General features: G+C 48.6%; 12 protein-coding genes across 12 annotated transcripts; 6 read left to right on the forward strand and 6 right to left on the reverse strand.

Annotated features, from left to right (window-relative positions):
- Positions 1-311: 311 nt before the first annotated feature.
- On the forward strand, positions 312-1,650 carry N7509_005589 (uncharacterized protein; the record flags this gene model as incomplete). The annotated part of the gene is made up of 4 exons (XM_056630226.1): positions 312-480; positions 635-702; positions 767-1,140; positions 1,236-1,650. 4 exons carry the CDS (start codon positions 312-314, stop codon positions 1,648-1,650), a joined length of 1,026 nt encoding a protein of 341 aa, XP_056489528.1.
- A 145-nt stretch (positions 1,651-1,795) lies between these two features.
- N7509_005590 (uncharacterized protein) lies at positions 1,796-3,030 on the reverse strand (the record flags this gene model as incomplete). The annotated part of the gene is made up of 3 exons (XM_056630227.1): positions 1,796-2,192; positions 2,262-2,749; positions 2,809-3,030. The coding sequence occupies 3 exons, from the start codon at positions 3,028-3,030 to the stop codon at positions 1,796-1,798; spliced, it is 1,107 nt and encodes a 368-aa protein (XP_056489529.1).
- A 511-nt stretch (positions 3,031-3,541) lies between these two features.
- N7509_005591 (uncharacterized protein) lies at positions 3,542-5,428 on the reverse strand (the record flags this gene model as incomplete). The annotated part of the gene is made up of 1 exon (XM_056630228.1): positions 3,542-5,428. One exon carries the CDS (start codon positions 5,426-5,428, stop codon positions 3,542-3,544), a length of 1,887 nt encoding a protein of 628 aa, XP_056489530.1.
- A 2,337-nt stretch (positions 5,429-7,765) lies between these two features.
- On the forward strand, positions 7,766-9,373 carry N7509_005592 (uncharacterized protein; the record flags this gene model as incomplete). The annotated part of the gene is made up of 7 exons (XM_056630229.1): positions 7,766-7,861; positions 7,921-8,053; positions 8,108-8,292; positions 8,342-8,378; positions 8,431-8,498; positions 8,549-8,931; positions 8,989-9,373. The coding sequence occupies 7 exons, from the start codon at positions 7,766-7,768 to the stop codon at positions 9,371-9,373; spliced, it is 1,287 nt and encodes a 428-aa protein (XP_056489531.1).
- Positions 9,374-9,858: 485 nt separating this feature from the next.
- Positions 9,859-10,671, reverse strand: N7509_005593 (uncharacterized protein; the record flags this gene model as incomplete). Its single annotated transcript, XM_056630230.1, has 1 exon — positions 9,859-10,671. One exon carries the CDS (start codon positions 10,669-10,671, stop codon positions 9,859-9,861), a length of 813 nt encoding a protein of 270 aa, XP_056489532.1.
- Positions 10,672-11,287: 616 nt separating this feature from the next.
- On the forward strand, positions 11,288-13,051 carry N7509_005594 (glycosyltransferase; the record flags this gene model as incomplete). The annotated part of the gene is made up of 2 exons (XM_056630231.1): positions 11,288-11,363; positions 11,433-13,051. 2 exons carry the CDS (start codon positions 11,288-11,290, stop codon positions 13,049-13,051), a joined length of 1,695 nt encoding a protein of 564 aa, XP_056489533.1.
- A 462-nt stretch (positions 13,052-13,513) lies between these two features.
- On the forward strand, positions 13,514-14,675 carry N7509_005595 (uncharacterized protein; the record flags this gene model as incomplete). Its single annotated transcript, XM_056630232.1, has 4 exons — positions 13,514-13,586; positions 13,653-13,831; positions 13,899-14,351; positions 14,412-14,675. The coding sequence occupies 4 exons, from the start codon at positions 13,514-13,516 to the stop codon at positions 14,673-14,675; spliced, it is 969 nt and encodes a 322-aa protein (XP_056489534.1).
- A 592-nt stretch (positions 14,676-15,267) lies between these two features.
- N7509_005596 (S-adenosyl-L-methionine-dependent methyltransferase MidA) lies at positions 15,268-16,729 on the forward strand (the record flags this gene model as incomplete). Its single annotated transcript, XM_056630233.1, has 2 exons — positions 15,268-15,501; positions 15,596-16,729. The coding sequence occupies 2 exons, from the start codon at positions 15,268-15,270 to the stop codon at positions 16,727-16,729; spliced, it is 1,368 nt and encodes a 455-aa protein (XP_056489535.1).
- Positions 16,730-17,109: 380 nt separating this feature from the next.
- N7509_005597 (phosphatase YCH1) lies at positions 17,110-17,595 on the reverse strand (the record flags this gene model as incomplete). Its single annotated transcript, XM_056630234.1, has 2 exons — positions 17,110-17,420; positions 17,481-17,595. The coding sequence occupies 2 exons, from the start codon at positions 17,593-17,595 to the stop codon at positions 17,110-17,112; spliced, it is 426 nt and encodes a 141-aa protein (XP_056489536.1).
- Positions 17,596-17,864: 269 nt separating this feature from the next.
- On the forward strand, positions 17,865-18,554 carry N7509_005598 (mitochondrial 37S ribosomal protein bS21m; the record flags this gene model as incomplete). Its single annotated transcript, XM_056630235.1, has 1 exon — positions 17,865-18,554. One exon carries the CDS (start codon positions 17,865-17,867, stop codon positions 18,552-18,554), a length of 690 nt encoding a protein of 229 aa, XP_056489537.1.
- A 331-nt stretch (positions 18,555-18,885) lies between these two features.
- On the reverse strand, positions 18,886-22,396 carry N7509_005599 (glucose-6-phosphate isomerase; the record flags this gene model as incomplete). Its single annotated transcript, XM_056630236.1, has 4 exons — positions 21,880-22,396; positions 20,640-21,797; positions 20,082-20,207; positions 18,886-19,891 (listed from the first exon to the last, which is right to left on the reverse strand). Exons 1-4 carry the CDS (start codon positions 22,377-22,379, stop codon positions 18,886-18,888), a joined length of 2,790 nt encoding a protein of 929 aa, XP_056489538.1. The 5' UTR covers positions 22,380-22,396.
- Positions 22,397-24,124: 1,728 nt separating this feature from the next.
- Positions 24,125-25,693, reverse strand: N7509_005600 (uncharacterized protein; the record flags this gene model as incomplete). The annotated part of the gene is made up of 2 exons (XM_056630237.1): positions 24,125-24,778; positions 24,839-25,693. The coding sequence occupies 2 exons, from the start codon at positions 25,691-25,693 to the stop codon at positions 24,125-24,127; spliced, it is 1,509 nt and encodes a 502-aa protein (XP_056489539.1).
- Between the last annotated feature and the right edge of the window lie 110 nt (positions 25,694-25,803).

Raw genomic sequence — 25,803 nt, forward strand, 5'->3', positions numbered from 1 at the left:
ACTAAATAGCGGATATAAGTGTCAACTACCAAATAAGTTAGTTTATTCGTTGACAGCAGCCCTGGATGATTCCGGCCGAGGATCACCCGTTCTTGACAGAAACCAAAATGCCCCCCTTGTGGGTGGGCTTTCAACTGCCGCGAATCCTTGGGGCCGAAAAGGGTCTCTCACGTGTAGGAGAAAATTAATTTGTGGCGTGGCTCTAAATCCTTGCATATTCTTTCGAGCCTAAATCCTCTTTGTTTCAACCCCTGCCACCTTCGTGACGGTTGAGCTTATCGCAACGTCCTTAGGCGTGCCCTTGGATAATCATGGCATCGGCGACGGATATCCACGAAAGCCGCCAGGGAGAGTTTCGTGCGCAAACAATCGCCATGACTGCTCTTGGGGTTTTCTTTGTGATTTTACGATTTATTTCGCGGTGGAAAAAGGGTCTGCAGCCTGGGTGGGATGACTATACGATTGTGTTGTCGGTCGTGAGTTTGACACAGCCTGGGTTATTACTCCAGATCTGAATTGACTTTGACGGATACAGGTGTTTCTTTGTGCAACTTGTGGCCTCAACCTAGCCAGTAAGAAAAAGAATGGCTGTGAAACATTTTTGTCCCCACTCTTCTAACGATTGTGATGCTAGTGATTAACTATGGCATGGGGCGCCATGCAGCCGCTCTGCCAACGGAGAACATCGTGACTATTGCAAAGGTATGAAGACTATGCGCCTCCCACGGAAAGTGGTACAATGAAACTTTGGCTCACATGCAAACAGTTGCTCATGGCTTTCGAATGTGTTTACTGCACAACAGTGGGGGTAATCAAAATTTCAATACTGCTTATGTACGGCCGCATATTCCCCACGCGCAATTTCCGCATCGCTTCTTATATCCTGGGTACCATTGTCGTTGGTTGGGTCATTGCTATAATATGCGTGAGCGTATTTCAATGCACTCCTATAGCCAAAGGCTGGAACATGAGTTTACCTGGGACCTGTATCAATCTCAAGGCTTCATTCATTGGAAATGCGGTTCCGAACATTGCGACAGATGTGGCTATTCTTTCGTTACCGGTACATGTTGTATGGGGTCTACATGCAAACCTCACACATCGACTGTCGGTGATTGCGGTATTTCTTTTGGGTAGCTTGTTAGTTTTCTCCTCTTCATCACCTCCAACACGGCTACTGGTTTATCGTGCCTTTATGAGGAAACGCGAGCTAACAGATACTTTCAAACGCACAGTGTTGTATTTACAAGCGCCTACCGGTTTTCAACACTCTTCGAATTTGATCCTACCGATACCCCCTGGACACTCGCCCGGGCCTGTACCTGGTGTTTGATAGAATGCTCCAGCGGAATCATTTCCGCCTGCCTACCGACCTTGCGACCGCTGTTCATGATGCTTTCATCAAAGTTCTCCAGCACCCTTGGCACTTCCAATGCACACACGAGCGATTTCCACAACTCGGCGCTTAAAAGCGCGAGCGGAGGACATTCAGCACTGCGGCCAGATTTGAATCCCAAGCAAAATATACGACTGGAGATCAGCCAAGCAGATGATGCATCGGGAGATGAGGTGCCATTAAATTCAATCAGGGTGCAACGCGATATGACCTGGCAGGAAACGATTTACGATTCCCGGAGACAGGGTGCTTAAGGAAAGTCTATACAAAAAGATTTCAATACTCAATTCATATGGCCTACAAAATTGAGCTTCCAAGTTGTATAGTATTTATGCAAATATCAATCCCGATGGATCTATACGATGAAACCTGAAGCATTTAATGAACACTCATGTAGTCTCAGTTCTTGAAAAAGAAGCCAAGTCCATGGCTCTCGAACCATTGCTTGTCCTTCGCCCAGCCTCCGATAATCATATCATTGCCAATCTTCACAACCTCTTCAATTTGTTCCTTACTACCCCATCCGGGCACCCTACTACCCCAACAGACCAGGTGAACACCAACGTGGATCGCAGTGCGGAATGCCATTTCATCACTCAACCCGCCGTATCCTTGAAGGAACCCTTCAATGATCCAAACCCCAGCCTCTACTTTCTTGAAAAGTTTCGTTTCGTATAGTTCAGCGATCATCTGCCCGAGATCTAAGGCCCGGCTACCAATTTGCGCCAGCTCCCAGTCAACAACAAACAAAGTAGTTTCCAAGTGACTACCAACCGCAGCGTTGGGAATGAGAACGCTAGGAAACACCATTTGTTAGCACCCTTGCCATACCAAGAATCCAAGGGGAAGCAGAGATTGAGCATACTTTCCGGTCCAAAAATCTCCATGAATGATTCCATATTCGTCGTCATGGTTCTGTTTCGTCAACTCGGTCGCAGCAAAGTCGCGAACTTGTTCAAACACATCGCGACTCTGATCAAGAATATCGGGGAAATTCGCAATGGTGTCAATCAACATAGTGTAATTCACCCAAAATTTGAGTTGTTTCATACTCTCATTTTCGCCGAGGGTTGCTTTGCATCCCGATTGATCTTCGTTGTTGCCCCAGTCATGGAAAGATCGCAGCCAGGATCCGAGCGCGCGACCGAGGGCTTCAGCCGAGGCTTTGGACACATCGCTCGACACATTCGAAAGCAGGAAGGTCTTCAGATCAACAGAGTCAGGAAGATCTTCAACGATCTGCGTATCTGTATCTGAATCAAAATGTAGAAGTTCAGGTGCTTTGACAGTCACACCGGCCTCAGAATATGGCGGTAGACCACTCAGTGCGCGAAGAATGGCCACTTCAAAGTGCTGGGCGGGAATTAGCTTTCATGCCCATTTTTGACATCGAATAGTTAGTGAGCACCAACACATCTCTTACTATCAATCTTGAAGTCTGGATTCGAGGCAGAATGTCCTTTGGTATGTTTGATAATGATGGATTTTGTGGATCCGGATAATGTGCCACGATATACGTAATTCGCAGTGCCACCGGAAAGTCGACTCAAAGACGAGCACGCGAAAGATGTCGGTAGGAGACTTTGAGAGATCTGATCACGCTCTTCGTCTTGGTCCGCTGTATTTGTTGCCATTTTTGAATATACTACTGAGCAAAGAAAGTATGGAAAGGGCGAAATTGGCTAGATTCTTGACGAAAGGCAATATCGGACTTGCCTGTGTTTGTGGGGAAATATGAAAAATATGTAGGATGCTTTCAATTGCAAGTAATCGCATGCCTTGTATAAAATCCAGCAGAGTGGGTCACTTTCAATTCAAACATAATGAGAATTAGTCGCTTTCTCGCACTCGCTAAGTGTTGCACGGCGGAAATGACTCATCTCGTATTCCGAATTAGGAGCCCGAAGGAGTAGCTATGGATATTACCCCGCTCAACTCAATTGCAGAATTTTGATTAAAAAATATAGAGTACACCTGGCATGGTTCATCAGAAGGCGGGTGCTAAATTGCTAGCATATTCAGACTATATTATGCATACATATTCAGAACCTTCAAATTGATACTAGTAGTGGTATATCTCAGTCCACAACAGCAATGGTGTTGTCTCTCAGTATATACTGGTATTAACTGCCCAGGTGATAGTAGCTAATTTTCAGTAGGAAGGCTTCCTGTAATAGCCCAGTATACATTATAATTATAGCCCTGGGCGTCATAGAATGCACTCAGCGGAACATTCTTATCGTCAGCGAGAGAGGTGAATTGGAGGTCAGAATCATCCATTCGGTGAATAGAGTCAAGAGCAAGAGATGGGATACTGTTCAGTACTTGGTCGCCATAATTTCCACACAAGATGGTCGGGCCATAAGCAATTGCGGCCATACTTGAATTGTCGTTGGCAACTATCGTCCGTAATCTCATGGGGAGGTGAATTTCGACAACATCTCCATCAGTCCATGAGCGCGAAATTTGAGCATATGATCCCGGAGAAACCTGAACATTAGATAAAACTTCACCATTGACTGTTATCACAACATCTGACGTCCAGCTTGGAATGCGAATGTTCATTTTCCAGTTACCACTGCCAGACACTTCCAATCTTGATTTGTCGCTGACGGGGTAGGATGTAGATTGTTTCAGGGTAATTCCCATCTCCGGCCACAGTAGAATTGAAGACATAAACAGATTGATAAACAATGTTGAGTCGCTGTAGAAATAGACCGAGTCCATCAATTTAGTGTTCGTTTCTATCGCTGTACCTTGACAGCACCAGAATGAGTCGTAATCTGTACTCCAGGTACCGCCACCCCATGCAGGTCCGACGCCACGACGACCACCAGCGTTGAGAGGAGTGAAATAAGTAATATGGCCATGCTCACTATCGGGATTCTGTTGCCCTAGGAGGTGATTGAGTAATGCATTTTCATAGAAGTCAAAATATGCACTATTCTCAGGATCTACAAGCCACAACTCGCGAGTTAGCTTGAGCATGTTATAGGAATTACATGCTTCACAGGTGTCACTCGTAAGATATGCCGCAATGGCGTTTGGGGCGTGAAAATGTTCGGCTTGACTGTTACCACCGATCGCATACGTGTGCGCGTTGACATTTATTTTCCAGGCGTTGCGGGCAATATCCAGGTATCGAGAATCTCCCGTAGCTTTGTATTGGCGAACTGCCCCGATCCATTTGGGAACTTGAGTATTTGCATGGAGACCATCAAGCTCATCTTTGTCGCCTGCGAGAGGATTAAAGACTGCCGCATGATCAAAGCGCTTGGCAACGGTGAGCCATTTATCGTCACCAGTTTGGTGGTAGATGTCAGCCAGAACTTCATTCATACCGCCAAATTCAGTTTGCAGTATTTCTTGCATTTTATCGTAGCTCAAGGAAGTCGTGCGATCATCGACCCACTGAGCCATGGAAAGAAGGACATCCCGAGAAGTTGTATCATTTACAAGGCGCCAGGTGTCCAGGAGACCCGCCAGTGTCTTGTGAATAGCATAATAAGGAACGTTGCCGTTAGAAAGAGTGACGTTCTCAAGCTTTGCGAAGTCTGATTCTGGGAAACCAGATAAGTAACCATCTGTGAAGCCGGAAGCTTTGTTGTTGGCTTGGCACTTTTTCAACTCCGCAACAAAGTAAGTTGCTCGATCGTAGCATGTTTGGTCGCCGAGTACAGCATAGCATTGAGCCCAAGCACTGAGAAAATGGCCCTGAACATGCGAACGGAATGGGAAATCTGGAGAATCCCATCCGCCGTTAGGATCTGCCTGTTGTGTATCCAGACCATGATTCACCCGGAAGACATAAAGAAGCCTTTCAACATCTATGTCCTTCAAGTAGTTCAAGGTGCGGCCTTGATTATCCAGAAAGCGATCTTGGGACAATTGCACATTCCCAAGATCAAATGAAAAGGCAAGTGCGCCAATATCTGGTTTGATAGCCGCATTTACCGGAGAGCAAAATTGAACTAAAATACAAAGAAATATGATCAAAATATTTTGCCATTGTGACGCTTTGGAGTGCAGCATTATGGGCTGCGCGAACGGCCAGGGAGTGGAGATCCTCATAGAAAGAGTGATTGATGCCAAGATGGAGAAACTGCTATGAGTGTTTCAGTTGCCTTGTTCAGACATTATTGATGCGACTTGGAGAGCCTTGAAAACTTGAAGGGACTACTTATAATCATATTCCAACCTCCGGTGGGATAAGCCATAGGCTGATTACGGGTATATACTAGCATATCCCAGGAATGCCATTAAAGTTACTCAGTGTGTAGTACCCTTGCTAGCAAGCAGTCTTCTATTAAAATGCCAAAGAATATATGATTGAGCAAGATCGGCATTTGGTGAGGGGAAATGCCAATCCGGGCGCCCACCGGGGAATTTCCACTAACCCCACGGTCAGTCTTCCTGAGATGGGAAACTGTCCGGTGGGCTTGTCGATCATCCGGCGTACCTTGAGCACTGATCTTGTGACCCCTTTTGCCTTCCAACGGTCGAGATTTTGATAGCCTGATTCGACAAGAATGCGCAGATCATAATCCGTCGATCAGCTCGGAATCACTCCGAGAAGCGGTGGCATGCAGTGTTCAATGGGGCTTACAACAACGTGAGACACATTTCCCCCAGTTTCTCAAAATTCTCTGACAAGCTTCTTCTCAAAAGTGCAATTGATCGATGGGAGACGTCAACCCCTGCATATTTGCCGGATGCAGAAGCTGTCCGCTATATGCACTAGGACAAGTCAATTCGTTTCGTATTGCTTACAAATTAGCAAGAATAAATTAAATGATGTAATTTAATTTCCAGGCATGAAGCTCAATCATTCAAACGGCCGAAGCTTCTACATAGGATAATTCTCCTATTGTTTACTCCTCACTGATTACGGTGAACTACCTCCGCGGAGAGATTTTGTTTCATGTCGAACCGTATAAGGTATTTTGATGGTATCGGTCAACTATTCAACTGGAACAATTATGTCTTCGACATTGAACTTTCTGCGAGTAGTTGTCTTCGTGTTCATTTTTTGGTTCCTGTACACATATTGCCAACGCAGAATAGTCGACAAACATCATCGGCCCTTTTGTGTCGATGTCGGATTAAAATCCGGTATCTATCTGCAAGAGCAAAAATTTTCATTTTCTCTCTTCTCGAAAGACTCTCAATCTCCAAGGGAGTGACGGGTACTTATGGCGCTAGTACTTATGAACATGAAATCCTGTTGAAAATAAACACGAAAACTTAATATTATTTTCTTTCCGGAGAGCAAACCTAGAAAAGCCTAACATTGGTATTATTTCTATTGCCTTAGTGGGAAGTTGTCGGCCCATTAGGCTAGCCTTGTACTTCCGCTGCGGTTCTAGAACTTGACGGTAGACTTGGCGACTTAGGTACCCACCGCAAAGGAGAGTTTCTAGTCTTTACAGGCGATACTGAGTAAGGCCCTATGGTTCATGGAAGAAGCTGTGAATTGGTTTGTGCTCGTGTGATGGCTCGTGTGATGGCTCGTGTGATGGTCTTCTTGTTTGAAAATTACAGATCTCTACGAAATCCCACATTCTAATCATCCTAGTTTCAGGTGCCACTAAAAGAACCCCTTCGAGCGACGGTGGGAACATTGGCGGGTCCGCAATTCAGGTAATTTCTCCTCTCTGGCTTTTGTCCATGCTTCTCGGTGGGGAATCAAGGGTATTTGTGCACCGATAAGCAGATTTACCGGCATACGAGAGCCGAGGTCTCCGCAGCTGATCACAAATCAGTAATTTGTGTGAGAGTGACAAGAAATCAAATACTCAAAGCATTTGAATCGCAGGGAATAGGCGATTAATTTCTTTATTTTTGTGAAGTAAACATGACTACTCAAAATTTGGTACCTAGTGCGCCACACTACCTTCTGACGATTTCAAGGCGTAGAAATCATTCAATCAAGTTCCTGTGGCTTTCTAGGTAAAGTTAAAAGGGGCCCAGGTCGTTTGTACCTCAGTGTTCATTGTGGATACTCGGGGCACTGTTCAGAATTTACACTGGTCTAGGCAGGAGTAAACGGATGATTTTCCCGATCCAGATCTCCCCGAACGTACCGAGTCCCAGCCCTAGCGCCGCCGGTCTCTCCGATCCATTATTTGAGGCTCAATCAGAACCCAGTATTCTAATTTGGGTCAACACCTCAGCTGGAAACTGTGCAGATGGATAACCTTAACCCTGGGTCACACGTGGATTAGTTTATTTATCTTCTTTAGTGAAACAATTCCCCACGTTGCTCATTTGAGACAATCATGCCGATGCAGAAACATAAACCAGCTGTTGCCCCCGGGCACCCGTGCGAAATTCTCCCTTTTTCCAAGAACCACCTGGCACATATTCATGATGAGAGCTCGTTTGTATCTACTTAGCCTCCTGGCTTTGTTAGTAGTGGGGGTACGAGCGGCAAGCTCAACTGCAACACAGTTCCCTTCTTGTGCTGTGAGTACATCCGAATCTTGAAGGGTATTTTGACTACCCAGCGCTGACAATCCTCCCAGCTGAACTGCAATGAGAAATTGTTTTCAAGTTGTTCCCTCGTCAATAACAGCACATGCTTCTGTGCTAGTGACTCGCGCCCATCTGCTTTACTGAACTGTGTCGAAAGCAAATGCACAACCAAGGAGTTCTTTAGTGAGTTTCACTAGCGTTTGATCAGCATCTTCTCAATTTACCTAACACCCTCAGCTACAAAACGGTTGTATGAAAAAGAATGTGATATTACGCCGCTCGAGGGCCCTCCAGTGGTCGGCGGGTCAACTCTGACTCCTTTAATTCTTGCTTCGATCTTCTTCGTGGCAAGGATATTCGCCAAGAGCAGCGGACTTGCGGGCGGGTGGGGATGGGATGACTATACAATTATTGTTTCATATGTGAGTCGGTCGTGTCTTGTCTCATTCTTGGTATGCTAACGACGGATAGTTCATGGGCCTTGCAATTTATATTATCCATGTCTATAGTAAGTTGATGCTCTCTCCGACGTTTCTCATATAAGATCTGACAAAATGCAGTGGTACGATATGGCTTCGGTCGGAATATTTGGGACATTGATTTCCCAGACATCACTGAGTTTTATAAGGTTCGATCTCTTCTCTACCAATCAAATCCTGTGGTACTAACAAAATTCAGCTTTTCCAAGCCCTTGCAGTAATGTACAAGATCCAGATATCTCTCGCCAAAATCTCGGTTGTTCTCTTCCTACTCCGCATTTTCCAAACTCCGATGTTTCGCTATGTCGCATATGGTCTTATCGGTTCAAATGCTGCGATCGGTATTACATGGGCTTTCGTGGATTCATTTCGTTGTCTTCCCGTGCATCTCACCTGGAATGGTTGGATGAACGAAGAAACCGGACAGTGCATCAATTTCATCAATTCTATTTTGGTCAATTGCCTCGTGAACATTTTTGTGGATGCGCTTACTATTGTGTTGCCGGTTTGGGAAGTGAGCAAGCTGCAAATGCCGCTGCGAAAGAAGATCACCGTGGCACTGATGTTCATTGTTGGCTCACTGTACGTGCTCCCAAATTTTGCTTCCAGGGGCTAAAAAAGTACTAATCCGTATCACAGCCTCACCGTTATCGCCATTATCAGGGTCATTGTCTTCTGGAACAATCGTTGGGGTGTCAACCAGACCCTCGGCCTTTACCCACTCATCTACTGGTCTGTCATCGAATGCCAGATTTCTATACTGTGCGCCTGTCTGCCTGCATCGAGAGCCCTTATTGCTCGTTGGTTTCCCGCATTGCTGGGTGGCTCTTCTCGAGAGACATACGCCAGGACATATGGGTCTGCGGCACCAGGAGGTCGAAGCAACAGAGCGAATTACGGCCAGGGCAGTGCAATAAATAAATCAGTCACCTATTCTGTCAAGTATGCGGCACGGTCACAGAATGATGATTCTAACAGCGACGTGGAGCTAGTTGACAGAGACACAAGACAGAGCCATCATTAGTCAAGTTCTCTACTATATTTTATTTTGTGTACAGAAAGCCATGTGAGTTAATGAGCTATATAATAGTATGATATAATGAGACTCAGCGAGTATAACATGCGTAGTGCCAGCGTGTATTCATTAAGCCAGAGACCTTGGACAACTTTTGCTATCCAATCGTACGATATAAGAACATGAGTGTAAACATGAAGAATGTGAGATCCCTCTTGCAAAGAAACATTGTCTCTCTGGAGCCTTTAAAAAGAGCAATTGAATATTCTATTTGATTATGAATCTGGCATAACTATCACGGTCTCAATGAAATCAACATTTGCATGTAAACAAACTCTATGTCAAACTCTAACTCTATCGCTCAAATGTACAGGAAGTGATGGCAAACTTTGCAGTTAGGCTTCTTCGTCTCAGCATTTAACATAAATCTTCCCCATCAACCAATCAATGATCCTGCTGGCCAGGATGGCCTAGAAAAGTATTGGAAATCAAGCTCACTGGGATCCCGCGGTCTTGAGATCCAGGTAAACCTTGCCAAGGTTGAGATTCGCCGGTCGAAACGGATATACTGTCTCTCCAGACTCATTCTTTTCCTCATAGGTGGTGGTGTGTACCTTCCCAATGACATTTGCTTTAAACTGCGCCGGGGGAGTCGACCAAACCTTGAGGACAGCTTCAGAGCCAGTCTCAATTTGGATACCCCGAAAACCTAGCATTGCTGAGCGTTTCATCATCTCTTCGGCCAACTGTCTCATGAGTCCACGGCCTTCATATGGTCCGCGCGTGCTGGTGGCATTGCGCATCAGTACCTGGCCGCGACTAGTGGGTTTCCATGAGGCAGGGTCGCGCGTGTCTAGTTCGCTTAAAGCCTTGTATGCTGTTGCGAACAGGGGTAATGTCCCGATGATCGGCTTCATCTTTTCCATATCTAACTCGTCGATACCATCATAAGCCATAGCAACTGAAACCAATGGGAAATCCATCTGGTTCTCCAGGTCGCGCTCAGTAGCACCCGTGTCGTCAAGATCCCAGTACAGCTTGCCCCCAGTAGCTGCAGACTCTGGTCGCTTGAATTGGTACTCTTTGTCAAAGATACCAAGCGAGAATCCAGAGTCGATTTGGTGCTTCATCATGTAGTGCCCTGTACTGAACATTTGATATGCTCGCTCAGTTCTGTTTTCGGGGTACAGAACTGGCCACAGTGGAGAGTAGAACATATTCGTATGGGCGCAAATAGCACCAACCCATTCTGTATGTTCTGGTCCAAGAACGCGAAATTCATATCTAGGAGGAAGTGATGAACACATTCTGATCGGAGGTCTGGTGAGAGCAGAAAAAATGGATTTGAGGGCTCTGAGGTGAGATTCAAAACGCGCCCTGAATTGGGGCCAACTTTGGGGCCAACTTGTCCAATATGCACCTGGCCCCGCCTTTCTCAAACAGTTCATCTAAATTTCACCCAATAGCATACCTGGAAAGCTATTTGAATCGAGCGCCCTATGATTTGATCACTGAGGCTAGTTATGGCATCCATCAATAAAGCACCACACGCTATCTTGGTTCCCCTTTCGGACAACGCTCACTACTCACCAGGAAACTACTTGTATTCTATTCACCAGAGTTTTTCTAATCAATCACCCAAATGAAACCATATAACGCGATGAAAAACAAGTGGCAAGCCCCTAAAACACCTATTCCACGTCAGTAGTCACATCGCGCATTGTCGACCCGGCTTGAACCGAGCGGGATTGAGTGTAGTCATGCGACGAACTCCGTTCGAAGAGAACGACTGGGGGCCTAAATTTATACTATTCTTAAGGATCGAAATCTGCCTCATACTTCAAATTTTTTCACTTTGCTTTAATTACCGAATTTTCTGTCCTAACTTTCCACAAGCATTTTACCTATTTCGTGGCCCCCAAAATGGCTTTATCGCATGACGTGCACCCATCCCGGAAAATATTGCTTGTAGTGACAACAGGGGGATTTACTCATGCTGGTAAGCATAATGAGACTTTAATTAGCCATGAAATACCACACCACTAACTTGGCATTCGTAAACCGAAAGGCCCCGTTTTAGAGATTGGTAGGGCCCTCGCAGAGCGTGGTCATGTCATTGAATTTGCGACTCTTGACGGCCAAGAAAGCTGGATCAAGCCCAATGAATATGGGTTTGTCACTAAAATTCACACTATGGGCTCTGGTCCGACACATGAGCAACTAAATGATCATTACCGTCGAATGCAAGCTTGGGACGTCCGTAAGGGCATCGAACCAACATTCATCTCCAAGTCCATGTTCGACTCTTACTGGCCTCAGACATATTTCAGTCTCAAAAAGATTATTGAAGACCCGAAAACACGTCCAAGCATGATTGTGGCCGACTTTTTCGTGGAAGCCGCCAACGATATGCATGTCGAGTATGACCTACCAATTGCTGTTGTCTGTCCTAACTGGCCACCACTGCAGTTGCCCTGTCCTTATATTCCTGGTCAGCCAGGGTTTCAACTTCCTGGGACTTTGACCTCGGAAGATGCTTCAATGTGGCTACGTTTCAAGAATGAAATGATCATTTTACTTGATTTGCCAGCTATCATGAGGCTTTTCAGTCGGACTAGACAAATGCGTCATCGGCATGGCGTTTCCCGCCCACTACACAAGCCCAAGAAGCCGGACTATCTGATATTTGTCAACTCCTTTATCGGTCTAGAGATCCCGCGAGACTTGCCTCCTACCTGTTCTCCAGTCGGGCCTCTATTGAGTCCTACTTGGGATCCTTTGGATACAAAGTGCGAAGAATTTTTGCACAATCACAAATCTGTTCTTTACATTGCCCTCGGCACGCATATCATTCTTCCCCATAAGGATGTCGCGAAAATAATAGTGGGAGTGAGTCGTCTGATGAACGAAGGACTTGTCGACGGTGTGATCTGGGCTATTCCGAAAACTGGCCGGAATGACATCGATACAAGCCAGAGCTTTAACACCACGATCAAAGACATAACGACAGATATTTCTTTGGCAGATATGCTAGGAAACAAGCACCCTGACTGGGTGTTCCCATTCTTTGCTCCACAGCGTGCTATCCTCGACCATACATCCACCAAGCTCTATTTTACCCACGGCGGCGGCTCTAGTGCAAACGAGGCCCTTTTCCATGGGAAGCCAATGCTATCCATGGGCATATTTTTCGATCAAACTGCCAATACAACAAGGCTTGTGGCCGGCGGTGTCGCTGAATCTCTCGACAAATTCACATTTACATCTGATGAAATTTATATGAAATCGAAGAAAATTCTCGACTCCGGGAAAGATGGGCTGTACAGGCAGAACGTGCTGCGCCTGCAACGTATCGCCCATATTGCAGCGCGTCGCAAAAATCACGCAGCAGATCTGATAGAGGAGACTATGTATGATAATGAGCTTCGATTTGATAAGAACGGCAAAGAACTGCGTCCTATGCATCTGCAGACAGCAGATTCACGCATGTCCGCATGGAAAGCCAATAATTGGGATCTTTGGACCGTTAGTGCCTTGGGCTTGGTGGTTGTAATGGGATCGATGGGATTTGTGACAAAGCAATTATGGAAACATCAGCAGCCCATACTCGGAAACCTACACACTCTCATTCTCGGTGGATGGAGGCTTGTTAATACGAGTATTGTCAATCGGAATGTCCAGCTGTGAGATACCACGCCAATCATCGTCACATAGCGCAACAACCTACATTCACACATCAGGGCAGATTATGGGATAATGGGTAGGAGCTTTCTAATCCCGACGTATACCGCAAAATGACACGGTACTATTAGTAGTGGTGGTGGTAGTCAAACATAAATAGTTTTAGATTGAATGCCAGGCGCTACCTAGTATCTACTAATACTTACTAGATACAATCCGCTCATTGTTCATGAAAAGGGAAAAAAATTGAATAAAAATATGCCAAAAATTACCGAAATTGAATAGAAAAAAAGGACGAAAAAGGGTCGATATACTACCATCGGGAGTGTTGTAGGCCGTGCGGATCCCGGCTCCACCCAAAGCGCCGAGAGCTGAGGTTAAGGTTCAAGTTCTAAGGTTCCCAAAGTTCCTCCCTCCCACTCCCCACTTGAACTCCTCTGCACACTCGCATCTTCACACCCAGTCATCATGCCGCCGAAGAAGCAAGTTCCAAAGGGGCCATCTCCAAAGGGTCCCTCCTTTGACGAGATCATCCAATCCGGTAATCCTTCATCCCCATCCTAGTGCCCGGCCCTGGGAAAACGACCCCGTCCCTGACGCGTTTCAGATCGCCAAAAGAAACAGAATGAGTTACTGGCCAGTCAAATTCTCGGAAAGGACAAGAACAAGAAGGGACGCAGAGCGAGTGCGCCAGGCTCAGGCTCAGGCTCCGGCGCACTGGGCAGGGCACAGCCTGCGAAGCCCGGTAGCCTGGCTAGTCGCATCGCAGCTCCGGGCAAGTTAAAGGTATGATCACAGCTGTGCTCGCAAATCCACGCGTTCAATTCTCTAACAGCTCTCCCGCAACTCTCAGCGATCCGCATCGGCCTCATTCCGGACGAGCCAGCCACAATCCCAGCCTCAACACAAGACCAAAGCTAAGACCAACCCGACCCCTGCGACTGTCGGAGCCGCACGATCACGCGAGAAGCCCGCGCGAAAGAAGACTCAGAAGGAACACCCGCACTCTAAGCACCTGCTTTCTCTTGTCCAGAATGCACGGGATGCCAATCCTCATCCTCATCCCAAAACCAAAGCTGCAAAGAGTGGCCTGTCGATTAAGGGCGCCTCGGGTCCATTCATTGTGGTGGGGAGCAACTTCTCCCCAGGGACATCTGCCGCAGATATCCAATCTGCTTTGGAGGCCAGGACTGGACCGATGCTTAGCTGCCGTGTCATCAGTCACTCGCCAGCTGTCACGGCAGAGATCGCCTATGCTGAGAAGGAAATTGCGGAGAACACAGTCGCAAACTTTGACAACCAATGGGTAAGATCCCAAAGCAGTTCTCGAACAACTTATAATTTCAGGCTAACATTTGTACCATAGGCGGACGGGCGGAAACTAACTTTCAGGCTGAACGTTGGCGGCGACACTACGCATGTCAACACGCAAAACTCGTTTAACAACCTTCGGGAACAGGCCGACCGCAATCGCCGTAATCGCCGCGCAGAACCGCAGGTGCAAGACGGAACTTTCGGCTTCGGCGAAGAAGGTGAAGCTCTTCGTTATAACCTGCCGCAGTCAAATCTTTACAGCGATCAGATGATGGTGGATACACAGCAAAACAACCAAGGTCGGAGGCGCCATTGAGGGCTGTTCGAGCTTGAAGTAATACCTCCAAAACGAACTATCGGCCTTCAGACTCAATGTACTATTTGTCCTAAATCCTTAGTCTATCTATATCACGAATTGTATGATTATTTTGGAATTGATGCCATAGGAACCCTTCCCATCATGAAGGTAGGATGTAAAGAAATCCAATGCCGATAAAGATAAGATCACGTGCAGCGGAGCTTTTGCGGAGCAGAAACAGCAGAACGAATGAACTCTAGACCTGTGCCTTTAGCTCGACCGCAATTGTCAAATCCAAGCGCTGGAATTTCGCTCTCTGGTTGTCTCCTGCTCCAGAAAACTCAGCGAGGGCTCACCAGCTCTGATTAAGCATGAATCCCGCCGCCAGGCGCATCGCGTCGCATGCCTTGCGGAGGTCTCGCAATTCGGTACTATCGACGTATCCACGTCGATACAACTCAACATTCGAACAAAGACAATGGTCGACGCCATTAGCACGTATCCTGGCTAGTGCTATGAAGGTAAGTCTTGCTTGGTAATCGGAAATACCTTGGCACGTATACTGACAACCCGCATCTAGGTCACAGGTCCTATCCCCATCTCAGCCTTTATGCGCCAAGTTTTGACATCACCGGAAGGAGGATATTACACCACTCAGGAAGGTGGAGCTGTCTTTGGTAAACACGGTGACTTCGTCACGTCACCGGAAATTTCTCAAGTGTTCGGCGAGTTGATCGGTATCTGGACAATTGCGGAATGGATGGCTCAAGGCCGGACGAGAAGTGGTGTTCAACTTATGGAGGTTGGTCCGGGCAAGGGGACCCTCATGGATGATATGCTGCGGGTAAGTTGTCAAGCACCAGGTTTTGCATTCGGTTCTATTTAATCGAAGAGCGTGAGATTAACCGGTGATATGACAGACATTCCGGAATTTCAAGAGCTTCTCTTCGAGCGTTGAAGCCATATATCTCGTTGAGGCTAGTCCGACTTTGCGACAGCTCCAAAAGTCTACCCTTTGTGGCGAAGAGGTGGCGATGGAGGAGACGGATATCGGTCACCGGAGTATGTGCAAATACTTTGATGTGCCGATTATCTGGGTAGAGGATATTCGCTTGTTGCCACACGGTAAGTCAAAAAGGCAGAGCAGTATCTATGGAGAAAGTAATTGGCTAATATTTTACCTATCAGAGGAAGGAAAGACCCCCTTCATCTTTGCACATGAATTTTTCGACGCACTTCCCGTCCATGCCTTTGAATCTGTCCCCCCATCTCCCGAGAACGAACCGCAACCCAAGGAAATCATGACTCCGACCGGACCGCAGAAGTTACATGAGCCATTGAAGGTTGCTAACACCCCTCAGTGGCGAGAGCTACTTGTCACCTTGAACCCCAAGGCTGTTGAAGAAAACATTGAGGGCGAACCCGAATTCAAATTGACCAAGGCGACGGCCTCGACCCCCAACTCTCTCGTGATCCCCGAGGCCTCCGAGCGCTACCGCGCGCTCAAATCACAACCTGGCTCAACGATTGAAGTCAGCCCAGAGAGCCGCATCTATGCCGCAGACTTCGCCCGTCGTATCGGTGGCGACGGTGCACCTACCCGGTCCGCGAAGACTGATGCCCAAGAACCGGTTAAGAAGACACCTTCAGGAGCAGCTTTGATCATGGACTACGGCACTGCCTCCACTATTCCAATCAATTCTCTACGTGGTATTCAGAACCATGAGATTGTGCCATTCCTGTCATCGCCTGGCCAGGTTGACGTCAGTGCTGACGTTGACTTTACTGCTCTTGCCGAAGCTGCTCTAGAGGGGAGCGAAGGCGTTGAGGTTCACGGACCTGTGGATCAGGGCGACTTCCTTTCAGCATTGGGAATTGAAGAGCGTATGCAGCAGCTTCTTCGGAAGGTCAAGGATGAGGAGCACAGAAAGACTCTGGAAACCGGCTGGAAGAGATTGATTGAGAAGGGTGGCGGCTCTATGGGTCAGATCTATAAGGTTATGACCATTGTTCCGGAGAATGAAGGCCAGAGGCGTCCTGTTGGATTTGGAGGAGGTATTGGAATGCCCTGAATATAGTTCAAGTCATCTATTAGTACCGACTTTGTACAATAATGAAGATGGAGAGAACATAGAAATGTATTATAATATATTGGATAACTCAAGTTATTACATTTAATGAACTACTAGTACTACTAGTATTCGTCGCAAATTTTGGATTTTTCCTTGTCCTTGGTATAATCCAGAACAAAACGCATCTGTCATGTCTTCATTGCAAGTGATCTATGTCGTATCTTCTAATCTGTCACAGTGTTCATTTCTCATAAAGCATAGAGTGATATCTCCGTTCCGTCTTGACTGTTACAATAACAGCAGAAAAAGGGAATAATGACAAAAATAATTGTACCGACCAAGACGGAACGGCAAGCTCAGGAGCAGCACCCAGTAGTTTCTTAATACTCCTGCCAGATATCTTCGACATATGCCTCTGTCAGTTTCTCGTCCTTGCCATACTTCTCCTGCCACTGAACAAATCCGCCCTCGAGCACATAGACTTCTTGCTTCTGGTACTCCTCAGGGCCCATAGTACGCTCCCGCTCACGAGCATAGCGGAGCGCAGAAGAGGGGCCGCGCTGCTGGCTAAGAGCGCAGTGGAAAACCACCTTCTCCTTGTCTTTGAGAGTGCGAAGTAGCTCTGGCAGACGAACATCGAGAGAGGAGGTTGGGACCCAAATCGAGGACTTGATGTGGCCACCAATATGGTCTATTGAAGTCAGCGAAACAGGTCAAATTTGATCATAGGAGGCGTAAGCATCAGTCATACCAGAGTCTCGAACATCGATGATTGCAAGCTTATCGGATGCGGTGGTAGATGTGAGAAGGGCGCTCAGAGCCTCACGGCTCATGCGCGGGAGATTTGCGATCGAAATGGAAGACATGAATGGAAGATTATTTCGGCAAGATCTTGCAATTCGGAATTTCATGTAAACAAAAAAAAGTGTAGTGTAGTTGCAGTGTAGCCAAAGCGTGAATGCTCCACGGCGTTCAAAGCTGCGGAGGTGCACGTGATCTACAATTTCAATCGATCCGCTCCGCTTCTCGCGACCAACTCCAAATTCACCCCATCACATCCACCTCTTGAAGGAAAGGAACAGCTCAATTCACCCAATTGCCCTTGTGCAAAAAGACACAAGTGCTCTCTACAACAATGGACATTCGACTTTTGGCCCGTGGGCTCCGTGCCCGGCCAACTCCATGGTTGCTGAACCAACAACCTCGATTCCAGCAATCCTTCCTTACCAGCACTCTCCGATACAACTCCTCCTCAAGTACCCCCTCCCAACCGCCTAAGCAAACGCCCTCAAACCCATCCGAACAATCCACACAACAATCCTCAGAACCCACCACCCCTGCAGCCGCTCCCAAGCCCCAAGAAAACGCCAACTCTGCCTCAGACTTCGACGAAATCCTCAACAAACTCGACCTAGGCAACCGCGGCACACCCACAGATGCTGCCAACCGCCGCGGCCGTCGTGGCCTCAACGACTCCGTTTCCGAGAACGTCGCCTCCCTCAGCGCCAGCGCGGGCAAACACAACCAGGAACGCATGGCGCAGCAACTCGCCTCACGCAAAATGGAATTGAAGCTAGGACCAACCCTAGGCCGACAAATTCACGTCGAGCCCGAGCGCGGCGTCGACCTCGCTGCTGCGATTCGCAATTTGCAAATCACCTGTTCTACCAACAAGATCAAGGCGCAATCGTTTGAGCAGCGCTTCCATAAGCGTAAGGGTGCGGTGCGGAAGGAGCAGAAGCGGATGCGGTGGAAGAAACTTTTCAAGTTCTCGTTCCAGGAGACTGTTAAGAAGATCCAGCGGATGCAGACGCAGGGTTGGTGAGATGGGTTTCCTCTTGGGACGCTGTATATACTGAGATTTGTACTGGATGATGGGAATCGGGGTCGATATCCCATTCCGTGTGAGATGTCTACTATCTATGATAGGTGGACCTTGTTGATTGATACATGTATAACTATTTGCAAAGTTCCTTTTTCTTCTTCTACCCCAGCTTGCCGTGGATCATCTACATCAGATAGATATGGAATGCATTGAATCTTGACTTGAACTTCTATAACATCAAACGCCCGTGTATGTGCTCAAGGCCATGAAGAAGATACAGTACAATTTATGTATAATCATGAATATAGTACAAATCACCCACTGCACTCCCTCAATCCTTCTTCCCACCAGGGAAGCCTCCATACCCACCACCAGCAGCACCACCATTCCCATTCCCAGCAGAAGCAGTATACCCACCATACCCATTAATCCGTCCCCCATTACCAAAAGTCACACCAGACCTACTCCTACTACTAGAAGGACGAGCGCCCAAAATCCCATCCCCCTTCCAAGCCGACCTCCCCCTCAATCCACCCCGATTCCTCTCCCAATAAAGCGCCCCCAAAGCCCCAACTGAAGCAGCCATAAGGAAGAAAAACACACTGGCAAAGAACCCAGACCCGCCTCCACCCTCAACAACAATCCTACCCCCAGGACCCAGGAACGAATACTCCTCTGGCCGATCAGGCCATCCAATCCCCGCACCACCCTCAACCCACGCAACATGGAACGAAAACGTCAACGGCTCACCGCGAACAACCTTCGTCCCGTGCCCTGGTGTCCAAGGTTCGCGCGCGGCTTGCGCCAGCGCAACAGCCTTATCGTCCTCATCTAGCTGGATCTTTGCTAACGCTGCTTCGAATTCGGGGGTTGAGTATGCGGTGCCGGCGACTGTGTACCCGGGTTGACGGGTTTGGGCGTTCGAGGTATCGTCTTGGGCTGCTGGGTCCGAGGCCATGTTGTGCATTAGCATGTTCATGTCTGTCCAGATGTGGAGGTGGCTTTTTTGCAGTGTGCCTTGTAGAGCGATTGTTATGGGTGTGAAGGGTGGGCCGTTGTCGTTTAGTGCGGAAAGGGAGTTCGATTCGACTTCGTTGGTCTCGGGGTCAGAGGAGTCGGAGTCCTTGGAGAAGGCGCTTGATTGTGTTAGGGGTGCGGTTGGTACGCGACAGGTCATGGGCACGTCGGAGTGCACGTAGAATTCCAATAGGTGGTATAGTGTGTCTGAGAGGGCGGGGACGGTGCAGGTGATTGTTTCTGGGACGCCGTAGTGGATTGAGAGAGGGCGGGATGTCTCATTGCATGTTACGAAGGGTACGTATTGGAGTTTACCCAGACTGTCTTCGATCTGTTGTGGTTGTCAATTGCTTGTTTTGTTGATATTGGGGGTAGATTGGCCTCTAGAGCTTCAGGAGGGCTACGGCGCATACATGTTCTCCGTCCCTAGAAGCGCATTCAATGGTTAGCAATCGTTTCCCTTGGAAGGTGGACAGATTGGATTGTTTATGATTCATGGTTCAAACTCACAGTGTTCGATTCAGGCAGGATATGGGGATTTCCTGGCCGTGTGAGTATCCGCCGTCGCCACGGCTGTCCCCCGCTGCCGCGCTGGAGGGTAACAGCGCACCAGCGATGGAGAGCAGTGCGACGGCACTAGAGACTCGAGGTGTGGAAGGCATGACTTTCATGATGTGTTCCAGCCTCCCCGGTCTTCCAGGTTGGTTTGTTCTCAGGAGTGTAGAACGTGGCGCGGAGGAGACACGGAGTCTGTTTTTCTGGCCGCAGATTAGTCTAGTTGGCATTTGGCCTCCACCGAGGTCCCCTCAGCCAACCAACCATGGTAGGCCATGTGAACCATGGGAGTTCACCATTCAACCCCGGATTTTATCCTAGTAGTAGCTACTTGATATCGAGAATTATGAATGAATTACTCGGATAGAAACACGAAACACATGGTTAAGAAACTGATTCAATTTATTTTTCACATACTCATACTAGGCATGAACCTATAACAATTATCATTCGTTGCTCGTCAAAGCCCCATCGTCCTGGATGATCGGATCGACCGGGAAAAAGGAAATCTACGCCAAGTTGGCCTTCGCCTTGAATGCAAGCAGCAGACCGCTGGTAGAGGCATCGTGACCGCCGCCCTCACCGTCAGTCTCCAGCTCCTTCTGGATCTTCTTAGCCAGGACCTTGCCCAGCTCGACACCCCACTGGTCGAAGGAGTTGATGTTCCAAATAGCTCCCTCGGTGAAGGTAACGTGCTCGTAGTAGGTGATCAGAGCACCCAGGGTGGAGGGGGTGATCTTCTGAGCCAGAATGGAGGTGGTGGGACGGTTGCCCAGGAAAGTCTTGTGAGAGACAAGGTCGGCGGGGGCACCCTCAGCCTTGACCTCCTCGGGGGTCTTGCCAACCATCAGAGCCTCGGATTGGGCGAGGAAGTTGGAAGCCAACATGCGCTGGTGCTTGCCGCCCTCGACGGGGTTGTGCGACTCGGCGGCCATGATGAAATCGGCAGGGATGAGCTTGGTACCCTGGTGCAGCAGCTGGAAGAAGCTGTGCTGGGCGTTGGTGGCCGGCTCACCGAACAGGATGGGCCCGGTTGTGTACTTCACGTACTCGCCGGAGCGAGTGATGGCCTTACCGTTGCTCTCCATGGACAGCTGCTGCAGGTAGGCGGGGAAGCGGTGCAGGTATTGGTCGAAGGGAGCAACCAGGTGAGTCTGAGCACCGAAGAAGTCGCTGTACCAGACGCTCAGCAGACCACCGATGGCGGGAATGTTCTGCTCCAGGGGAGTCTCGCGGAAGTGCTTGTCCATGGCGTGGGCGCCAGCCAGGAACTGGTGGAAGTTGTCGAAGCCAATATACAGAGCCACGGACAGACCAATGGCGCTCCAGACGGAGTAACGGCCGCCAACCCATGACTCGAAGCCGAACATGTTCTTGGCGTCAATGCCGAACTTGGTGACCTCGGCCTCGTTAGTGGACAGAGCAACGAAGTGCTTTGCGATGTGCGCCTCGTCCTTGGCGGTCTCCAGGAACCATTGCTTCGCGGTGTTGGCGTTGGTGGTGGTCTCGGCGGTGGTGAAGGTCTTGGAGGCGATAAGGAAGAGGGTGGTCTCGGGGTTAGAGTCCTTGATCGCCTCGGCGATGTGGGTACCATCAATGTTGGACACGAAGTGAAGCTTCATGCCGGGCTGGCCGTAGGGCTTCAGGGCCTCGGTGACCATGACAGGGCCGCTGTTTAACAACATTGTTAGCCACGGTGCATTTCAAAAAAAAAACACTATACTTTTTATCACATAAAAAGGGGAAAACCTACAGATCTGAGCCACCGATACCAATGTTGATGATGGTATCGATCTTCTTGCCAGAGTAACCCTTCCACTCACCACTGCGCACCTGCTCGGAGAACTCCTTCATGTGGTCGAGAACAGCATTGACATCCTCGACGACGCTCTTGCCGTCAACCTCCATGGGCTCATTGGAGGTGTTGCGCAGAGCAGCGTGGTAGACCGCGCGATCCTCGGTGAAGTTGATGTGGTCACCACGGAACATGGAATCACGCAGCTCCTCAACACCGGCCTCCTTGGCCAGCTTCACGAGAAGACCTAGGGTCTCCTCGGTGAGGAAGTTCTTGGAGAAGTCGAAGAGGATGTCCGAGTTATCCACGGTGTTGTTGAAGGTGCGGCTAAACTTCTGGAAGCGCTGGGGGTCCTTCTCGAAGTACTCCTTGAGCACGATGTTACGGCCCAGGGTGGTGTGGTGCTCCTGGAGAGCCTTCCAGGAGCTGAGCTCAGTAGCCTGCGAGAATCCAGGCATGACGAAAGTCGACAAAGCTGTAAGCGTAGAAAGTTAGCTTTGCTGCGGGGCACCGGAAGAAGAGGGAAGATGCAGCGGGGAGGGAGAGAGACGTTGACTGGAGGGGATAGAGCTTACAGAGGATGACAGAGGGGTATCACGGAGAACAAGATGGAGGAATGAAGATGAAGAGAACTTGACGACAGGAAGAAAGGAAAGGGAAGCAGAAAAAGAATGGCGTCAAGTCCGGCGTGTTGGGGTCCGGTGGAGGGGCCGTGGGGCAAGCATCATCATCATTGCCGCATTCGGGCCTGGTCTACCCTGGTGGTCTGTCGGGTACGGGACAGGGTTTGTTTTCGAATTGGATTTGCAGGTTAATGTTTAATTGTCTATTACTAGTACCTCTAGTACTACCTATTAGGTATATTTCAATTGCCGACCCTAGTCCAGAGAAGCAGAATAGGCGCTGGTTTCCTTACTGGGTGTCCGGTGTCTCCTATCGCAGCTGACTCCGGGTCACAGGGTACCTAGAGTAGTACTAGCAGTACTGGTAGCACTGCTTATTAGCTTGCGCGCATTAGCCGTTGTGAATTGAATCTGCTGACAAAAATAGACCGTTCTAATTATCCGCTTATCCTCAGGTTGTTTATACTGGACCACCATTAGACCATATAGCAATACTACCGCAAGCCCGAGAATACTCTATTTATTACCTGCCAGTGGGTATATGTTATGCCAATTGGACTGCAGCTCTCAACTTAACAATTGACGTGCCACTGCTCGTACTATTGAGAACTACTAGTACTGGTACTACTGCCAGTGTATGCAAGGTCAGCTCCGAGTCGATTGATGTTCTGGAAACATATCCGGGGCCCCGAGCCGACCGGAGTAGAAATGTCCGAAATAGTGGGGACTTACTCTGCACCGGTTAAATCACCTGGACAGCCTGAGGGTCTAGTCTGTGCCTGATTGAAAAGCAAAGCAGGGCTTACAACTAGTACTACTGCGGCGGGGGCTCAATGCTTTGTGGCCTTGCCCATTTGTCCTTTGGTACTAGTGTTAGTAGCATTTGGTGCTAGATATTGCTCTGGGGCTTCTCCTGTCACCAACTACTTTAATATCAATATCAATACCAACACCAATGCCAATACCAACACCGGTGCCAATACCAGTACCAGTACTGATTGATCTCTAAAGCTGAGTCGTACCTTCCTGCCTTCCCGGTGAGTTCCTGCCGTATACACTGACGGTTCGTGGTTCGTCGCTTCCTTTGCGGGACCAGTAAGTCAGTCACCTGGCCAGTCAACCAAAACAAACTTGAACTACTTGAACAATGATACTAGTAGTATCTCTTCTCAACATCCCAGATCCGTTCCCAGCTTCTACTAGTATCCCAGGCAAACGACTCGAGAGCTCTTCAAGCGGGACTATGGAGCAAGATAAGGGGAGGCAATTTCCTGACCTTCGCCGTGGTCGGAGTGAAACGCCTGTACTGGAACAGTGGAACCCTGTGAAACGTATATCGACCAGGCTGAAGCAAGAGAGAATAGAGAGGAGATTTGATTGACATTTCGATATTTTATCACGTACGTTACTGCCGATGATCTTTGCTTTTGCGAGTAAAATCAGCCCCATGTACTGGCATGACAGTTATTGACGCCAATCGACACACAAAAAGTCCTGCTAGATACAGGCGAACGCTGGATACGAAATCAGACATAGAAACATGGAAGCCAGGACATGCATGAGAGGTCGGATCCCACTGGCTAGGTTGCAGCTTGATATCCAGCGTCATTACTTGATGCGAGTTCCCGGATTTGGTACATGATGTCAAGCCAAGTGTCTGTTTCGTCAAAGATTCCATACATGAGCTCGAGGCCCAGGCGGAAAGTTTCAGCCCCGTCGGACGACTTCATCACCTCCGTGATGGATTCCATGGCATACTCGTTTCGTACGAAATGACCGGGAAGACATTGTACTTTCTTTTGTTTCACAAGACTCAGTAGCATCGTGGTGCTTTTCGCGCCGAGTCGCTTTCTGAGACGCATCGTGGTTAGCTCCGGGGCAGTGGGCGGCAAACCGAGAAGATCATTATGAAAGATGACTGCGAGATCCGAAGCAATGTATGGGTCCTTGTGCTCCTGTGGTGGGCTGGCTGGAGTTGTATTCGATGTTCCTTGTGATTTTCTTCGAGTCCTTCGGTGTTTAGCTCCTTCTAGCGGGCTTCCAGGACGCTTTCTATCGTTCACGGCAGTCTGCTCTTGTGGTGGGTCAGGCGGGATCGTATCTGATACTTCTTCGGTGTTTCTCGCAACCTTTTGTGGACGGTCTCCTTTTAGCGGGCTTCCAGGACGTTTTTTGTTGCTCACTGCTGAGCTGGCTGTCTTTTCTGAGCCGCTCAGCACCATTTGCAGGATACCCTGGACACGCATCAGTATGGACTCCTAGTCCGTATCCTTTCCACCGCCGAATCTCCGGACAAGCCGAGAAAGCGTCGCATCGACTTCAGTGTAATGCTTGAACTCCAAGTTAACCAAATGGCGAAGTGCCACCAGCATGCTCGCATCTTTGTCTGTTTCAGGAAACGCATCGGAGGCTGCGACGGTTATGATACCAAGGTTCACATTTCGGCGCAATGCGTCGTAGAGTATGTCACCCCCTTTTGCCTTCAGGCGACCAAGAGCCATGTCTGCAGATTCGGGCGGGAGGCCAAGCCCAATGTGATGGTCGATTATTGCAAGGTCGGCAAGGATGATGGGGTCATCCATGCCTGTGTAGGTTCGACTGGGTCGCCTGTTCGCGGGACATGAAGGAGCGTATGGTAAAGGGTCGTTTGAAGCGAGGGTACGATTCGACATGGATCGGACTGCATCAAGCTCGTCTCGAACCAATTGTGTCAGCGGATGTTCTATGTGAGCATTTGGAATATTCTCCCTCAGTTGTTTCATGGATTTCTCAAGTTGGTCCGTAGATTCCCTTAGTGCGCCTTTTGTTTTCATCACCTGGTTTCTCGCCAGAGAGCCTTCAACGAGAATGTTATACCATTTCTTGTAGGCTGTTTTTAACTCATGTCTGAGCTCAGTTGCGCGGCAAGAGATGTCGATTGCTTTGCTCACGTCGTCCCATGGAAGTGCTAGGTCGGGCCATTCGTTTCTCGCATAGTTAACGAAATCGCTCCCACTTGTTTGCAAAAGGACCATCCCTGGGATAGAATGCCAGTCCATCGACGCCCTGGGGGGTTCTTGAGTAGCCTCATGGGCAGTCTCGTGTAGTATCAGAGCTTCGGGGTCGTAGTCACCATCTTCCGCGATCCTGGACTCGGTGTTGGAGGCCATGGCATTAGCTCGCGAGTTTGGGCAACTCGAGGACCGTAGGCTTCAAGCTATGACCACGGCTTAGGTATAGTAACCGAGCGAGACGGTGTATCTTTCTGGCGATGGTGTGG

Source organism: Penicillium cosmopolitanum (genome assembly GCF_028827165.1).
Source record: "Penicillium cosmopolitanum strain IBT 29677 chromosome Unknown utg000006l:49.0-5199605.0:1.0-5204138.0, whole genome shotgun sequence".
Taxonomy (NCBI): domain Eukaryota; kingdom Fungi; phylum Ascomycota; class Eurotiomycetes; order Eurotiales; family Aspergillaceae; genus Penicillium; species Penicillium cosmopolitanum.